Source organism: Erigeron canadensis, chromosome 4 (genome assembly GCF_010389155.1).
Source record: "Erigeron canadensis isolate Cc75 chromosome 4, C_canadensis_v1, whole genome shotgun sequence".
NCBI classification, from domain to species: domain Eukaryota; kingdom Viridiplantae; phylum Streptophyta; class Magnoliopsida; order Asterales; family Asteraceae; genus Erigeron; species Erigeron canadensis.
The window spans coordinates 13,436,297-13,443,503 of record NC_057764.1 but is presented as its reverse complement, the minus strand read 5'-3'; the positions used below and the strand labels follow the sequence as shown (position 1 = coordinate 13,443,503).

At 37.9% G+C, this 7,207-nt stretch overlaps 1 protein-coding gene across 1 annotated transcript; it reads right to left on the bottom strand.

Moving 5' to 3' along the window:
- Positions 1–229: 229 nt before the first annotated feature.
- LOC122596992 lies at positions 230–664 on the bottom strand. The gene has a single exon (XM_043769632.1). It carries the CDS (start codon positions 662–664, stop codon positions 230–232), a length of 435 nt encoding a protein of 144 aa, XP_043625567.1.
- Positions 665–7,207: the final 6,543 nt, after the last annotated feature.

Below are 7,207 nucleotides of genomic sequence, written 5' to 3'. Positions count from 1 at the left end.
AATATAGCTAAGTATGAGAGAAAAACACTTATATTATAGTATGGTACCAAAGATTTTTGGGTAAAAGGGATTACCCTGGTTCGATTTTATATATAAACTGAAAACCAGGCAACATAGCAGAATGCTAGTTGACTTACAAATCATCCATGCACCTATGTGCAATACAATGAAACACATAAAACTGCCAAATCCTATCACGAACTAGACTAAAGACATTTCAAATACATGATTAATTAGAATCTAATAATAACACCGGAAGGTCCCAAGTAGCTAGAAGTCTTTCCACATTGGCACTCCTCTTGTATCTGAAAGTTAAAAGCTTTAGCCGAATTGTTGACAATATTTGTTCCGCCACCCCATTCACATTTCTTGATCTTTGCATGAAGAGTCGTGCATTTCTTTCTTGCCAAATAAAATAAACTGATGCAGCAAGAAGAAGCTTATCAAGTACATTTTGCATAGATTTCCTACGAGCTCTTGGGAGAAGTCGTTGTATAATCACATTCCAATCCGAGGATCGTTGTTGCAACCCCGCTTTCATATAAACATTTTTCCACACCTGCATAGAATAATCACATTCAAAGAAGAGATGGGAATGTGAATCCGGTTGAAGTTTACAAAAAGGACATAGCATATCAACATCAGGATTCACATCCCATTGCATAATAGCATCTTGTGTCTTCAAGCGTTTCCGGAATACAAGCCATAAGATAAAAGCATGTCGTGGTATGCAATAATTAAACCACACGAGATCACTCCAAAGTACTGTATCATGTCGTGGGCGTAATTCCTCCTAAACTGCATTCACCGAAAACTCCTTGGTATTCCCATTGCGATCCTTCCAAAGCACCACATCACGATTATTAGGATTAATAGGAGGTAGACCAGAAACAGGAAATCTGGAATACCAATCACTTGGCCAACTCCACATCCCGTCTATTATCATGTTAGAGACCTTTGTATCAACCATAAAACCAGCCGATGTTATTTCTCTGGGAGACACTTTATCATATAGCGGGCTAAAAGAACACCAATTATCGTGCCAAGCAAAAGTATTTTGACCATTACCAACCTTAATCCAGAAAAATTGACGAATCGTAGGTCTTATTTGTAGCATTTTCCTCCAACTCCAAGGAAGATTACCTCTATAGGGAATATTCCAGAAAGACGTACCACGTAGTTTATGAGTATGAACCCACTTCACCCATAGAGACTCCTTGCCAGTAATAATATTCCAAATATGAACTGAGAATAAAGCTATATGAAAAGGATGGAGCTTACGAATACCAAGACCACCCTCTTCTTTTGGAAGACAAACATCATCCCAAGCCACCTTTGCCTTTCCTTTATGCATTTCACCTTGGCACCATAGAAATCCACGCATAATCTGTTCAATATCTGAGATAATACTCATGGGCAAAATAAAAACTGACGACCAATATACATGGATCGCTGATAGAACAGAATTAATAAGTTGTACTCTTCCAGCAAAGGACAGAAATTTATTTCTCCAATCGTTAACCCGTTTCTGAACTTTTTCTATAAGCGGTTTACAGTCTTGTAAAACTAGCCTGGAAGAGACCAGAGGGACTCCAAGGTACTTCACCGGCAGCTTCCCTTCTTCAAATGGTATAATATTTAGAATAGCAAGTCTCACTGTATAAGGAACATTGCAAAAATAAGCAGTGCTCTTTGGTAGACTGGGAGCTAAACCTGAAGCATCTTTGAATTCATTAAGCGAATCCATTACTACTCTAGCTGAATCCACATTACCACGCATGAATATAAAAAGATCATCAATAAAACAAAGGTTAATAACCTGATGTTCTTGACAGAGGTGGTGAAAATAGAATGAATCTGACTCAGCAACATTTCGGTGAAGAATAAGGGTAAGAATCTCCATTACAAGTGTAAATAAGTAAGGAGATAAAGGATCACCTTGCCTTAAACCTCTCTTTCCCTTAAAATATCCATGAAAACTGCCATTGATACTTAAAGAATAAGTGACAGAAGTAACACATAGCATAATCCAATGAATCACCTGTTGTGGAAAGCCAAAAGAAACCAGAATATCCTTTAAGAAATCCCAATCTACCGTATCATATGACTTTTGAATATCGACTTTTAATGCACATCTAGGTGGTCCACAATCAAGATGATAATTATGCATTATATCTTGAGTGAGAAGAATGTTATCAGAAATCAGTCTACCAGGGACAAAAGTCGATTGGTTGATGCTAACAATATCTTGTAAACAATCCTTTATGCGATTAGCAATGATTTTACTAATGCATTTGAACATGATATTACATAAAGCAATAGGATGAAACTCAGTAACCAAAGAGGGAGAAGAAACCTTTGGGATAAGGGCAATGACTGTGTAGTTCAACTCTTTGAGAAGTTTCCCTTAAATAAAGAAGTCTTTTACAGCAGCAGATACTTCTTCTCCAATGATATTCCAAGCACCTTTGAAAAACGCAGCAGAATAGCCATCAAGGCCTGGTGATTTATCATCACCCATAGAGAAAATAGTTTTTTGAACTTCTTCATCTGTCACTTCACGAGACATATCCATGGCTTGCTGATTTGAGACAGTCTTTGTTATTAATCCCTGAACATTAAGAGAAGTGACACTACCTGATCTGCCAAGAAAATTGGAAAAATGGTTAACAAAAGCATCATAAACATCGTGCCCCTCAACCAGTCTTCCATTCGAATCCATGATCTCAATATGATTTTGAGCATTTTTTCCTTTTACCACCTTATGGAAAAAAGCCGAATTAGAGTCACCAACTCGAAGCCATTCTATCTTTGCCTTTTGCTTCCAAAATCGCTCCTCAGTAAGTAAGGCATCATTAAATGCTTTAAGAACAATAGCTTCTTCGTAACAAAATACTGAGTTGTGTGGATCCTTATCTAACGCCTTTTGTATTGTTTCCAAATCAGCTTTAAGTTCTCAACATTAGCATGAAGGTTCCCTTTATCCACCAATAGTTTACGAAGGTTTTTTCAAGGATTTCAATTTTTGCACCACCTTGTACATCTTACTTCCATCAATATGATTTTGCCACATATTACGAACCACCTCCTGAAATTTATTATCAAAAACAAGAAAGTTTGCAAATTTAAAAGGCCGCGGTTTGAATTGAGATACAAGAATGGGTAGGTACCTAGACCAGTTTAAGGCATTAGCTAAAGATAATTTTGTTTAAAAAAATTCTTTATGTCCAAAAAATATGAAAAACTCTTCAGGAATGGTATGATAAATCCCGAGTTGCAGGCCTTGATTATCTAAATCTAGAACTACCAAATTATAGTAAATCAGTAACTAAAAAAAATATTTCCTTTTATTGTTTTCATAGTTCAAAAACTCAACATGTTTCATCCTCAGAAAGCCCTCATTTAAACTTTATTTCAGATAATCTTTTATCTTTAGAAAATAACCTTAGTAGAATATTTGATCAAGTTAATTTAGGTAATATAACAATCCTCAAACACTTGCACCAAATCCATAAACCCTTTGAAAATCACGAAGCTCACATTGAAATCCTCAAGAGAAACCAAGACCAAATCCTGAGAAGGATAACTCAATTCACCTCAGAAATAGAAAATCAAAAACCACTCACTATTAGACAAGTTACAGAACTTGTCGAACAAATAGCACAACAACCCAAAATAGCTAAAGCTGGAGCCTTAAGGTTAACTGAAAACCTTGAAGTCCAAGTCAAAGAGATCAAAGAGCTAACTAACGAAATCAAGTACTTTCTCACCACATGAGTGGTTATAGATTCACTGAAAAATCAGAAGTCTATAAAGAAGCACTTGAATCAGTAGAAAGCATTGAACCACCAGCAATTGGTTTTACTACACTAGAGGCTACAACAGGGACTAATCTTAATAATTTAGTCAAACAAAATAACACCATTATTCAGTTGCTAGTCAAGGTAGCTGAAGATACCCAAAGAACAAAAGAAGAACTTGGTGAAGTAAAAAGGGGACTAACAAAGCTCCTTGATCAAGGTAAAAGTACAGAAGTACTTGAAGACGTTGTAAAAAAGTTGGAGAATTGGAAGCCAGGAGAAACTAGTAAGCCACTAGTTGAAAAGAAGCAAAGCTCGTTCTACGTATTTGAAGACCCCTACAAGATACTAAAAAGGGAGAAAGAGAAATCTGCTAAGGCCTCAAAATGAATAGGTCAAAATCTTTAGCAGTAAGGGCTGCTAGTGGAAGAAATACAATAAACCCTATATCCAACCAAGAAGATCAAATTCGTGACTACCGACAGTCAAGTCACCTCAATCACCAACTCCAAATGAGGATCCCAAGATCCTTAAGAAGCAGAAGTTACAACAGGACCATAGAAAGTCAGCTAGATCCCAACCAAGAGTTGGAGCTATCAAACAGAAGAAAAGCAAGTTTGGTACCCGCAGAAGTCCTATATGAATCAAGAGGCTGGTTTGAATCTAGGCATAGAGTCTACCAACATTACAGCGAAGAAAGAGTTCTCATAATAGAAGAAGGTGATCAAAAGGACATTAGTCTCATTAATGATGAGTCATACAAAGCTCTCAAGCAATCAGGTATGCAGCACATACACCTTGGACTTGTCATGGTTAGAGTCCAAGCAATGCATAGGCGAGAAGCAGGAACAATGGTCCTTGTTGCTTTAAGAGATATAAGATGGAACGATGACAGGTCAATTATTGGTACCATGGAAATAGATATGAGCAAAGGAACTCAGCTCGTATATATTGTCCCCGATATCATGACTAGTATTCAAGATTTTCGAAATCACTTTCAAATTTCAATCCAGACAAGAGGATATGAAGAATGGGTAGGTGGAGAGTCCAACTTGCTTATCACAAAAGCACTGATTGGGCGAATAACGAATACCAGTGTTACAGGATTCAGATACAATGTTCAAAACGTATCTGAATACCTTGTATCCAATGGAATTTGTGCAATCACGGGTGATAGATGGACAACAGCCCAATTGGAAGGCCAAAGGTGGATCCTGAAGAAAAGCAAGATAGTGCAACCAAAAGTTCCGAGAAGAGTTAGTACTGGAACACGCACAGATGGAACAGTCTCTCTAAGGTTTACAAACCATAAAGCAGCACCAGCAGTTGGAGAACCTGCCTACAACAACAGAGGCATGGAGCGTAAGGAATTTGCTGCTGTTTTTGTAGATTCTGAAAGGAGACATTTCCTTAATAATGGAATGTCCCCTGAGATTATCCTAAGGTATGAAGCTGAAAGTAAACAAAGATCAATCCAGCAACAAAAGAAGAAGAAGGAAGTTTGGGATACCCTCGGAGAACCATCTGGAAAATATGATTATATGGTGAAATACTCATCACCACCAAGTTCAGAAATATCCATAGAAGATATAATCCCAACAGGCTGGGAAGAAGATGATACTGATGAAACAAAAGTAGTATGTGTCAGATATTCAGAAGATGAAGATAAAAGTATTTCAGAATATGGAAGAAAAATGGCTAGTTATGATAGTTCAAGCAACACCCAAAGTGAAGATGAAGGTGCTGGGCGCATACGCACAAAAGAAGTTTCCAAAAGCCTATGGCAGGACTATGATTGGGAAGATGAGATGATAACTTTGCATCATCATCTCAATGCAGAAGGTTGTGGGATTTATGGTAAAGCTTCCGTAGCGTCTTATCAAAACCAAAATATGGTGCAAGGTGAGGGTAATTCTGTTGCGTCCTATCAGTCCCAACTGATGCAAGGAACAAAACCCTCAGTATCCTACCAGAATGAGGAATTGATGCAAGGTATGGAATCTGAAGATGAAGATTATTTAGCAGGATATTCTCAGGATCAATTGGAACCTGGTAATACTCCTGTTAACTGGAATCCCACACCTGTACAAACTTACAACAGTGGTGAATGCTCGTTACCATATGTTTTAAAAGAGAATAATGAGGAAAAGTATGAAAACAATGAAACCTTTGATACTCCTTGTTTCGATGCAAATCGTGACCTGGTGACAAAATTCAGGAAGCAAAAATTCGGGGATCAAAAGGAAACAGAAGGTGTAGTAACTGCTCAGGAAAGCATGGCTCTCATAGTATATTCTGTAACCAGTATGAAGAAAGTGAGCCAGAATGCACTCAAGCTGGTTACGTTCTTGGTGAAGAACCCAACTGGGATTACCCCTCATTGCAGAAATTTGTACAAGCAGCAGAAAAGCTTGGAGCAAAACAAGAACGAGGTTATAGTAGCGTAACCTCTGGCTATAAACCACCTACTGAGCCATTAATGGGCCAGGTTGGTTATCCACCAGCCACTGGAATATGACAGATTCCAAGTTTTGATCTTAATGGGGTAAAAACTAAGTTATCTAAGGTTAAGGCCGAAGATACTCTTGGCTATGTTATGTGGAATCTCCCCACAGCAGGAGTAAACCAAGGAGTGATGCTGGTCCTACCAATGGATGTAGGGCTATATGAAGAAGTGATTGCAAGATGGGAATCTGTTACTCTTAATGTAATAGATAACCCACACATGGTATGGACATCAAAGCAACAAAAGGTAACTTATATTGAAAATCTCCTCGGAGATACTGAAAAGAAGACTTTCATTCAATGGCGAATGGCGTTCCCTGAAGATTATCAAGCTCTGGTAGAAATTGCTGACGATACTCAAAATATTCTTTCTCAAATAAGAAGGATATTCTTGCTTGAAGATCCCTATCAAAGGAGCACAGAGGAACAAAATAGGGCCTATAATGATCTTGAAAGGTTAACATGTGATAACCCTAAAGACATTTTTAGGTACCTACACCAGTTTAAGGCATTAGCTGCAAAGTCCGGAAGAATGTATTTTGAAGAAACAACTGAGAAGCTTTTTCGGAAAATGCCTCCACTACTGGGGAATGATATAAGAAAGAAGTGGTATGAAAAGCATCCATCAACAACAGCGGAAGTAGTACCTGTAATATGGTTTACTTATAATTACCTAAAGGAGATGTGCAGTCAAGCTGCCCTTCAAAGAAGCTTAAAAGATCTCTCCTTTTGTGGCCAAATAAAAATTTCTGGCCAATACTCAACAGACAAGAAGCATGGCCTAAGAAAGGCAACAAAGTACAAAGGCAAACCTCATGACTCTCATCTTAGAGTCTTCAAAACAAAGCATGCTGACCGAATGAGAACCCGCAAATGTAAATGTTTCATTTGTGGAGAAGAAG

Bases quoted from the DNA above. Each gene is read 5' to 3' on its own strand.
- LOC122596992 (XM_043769632.1), bottom strand. From the start codon at position 664: ATGCAATGGGATGTGAATCCTGATGTTGATATGCTATGTCCTTTTTGT.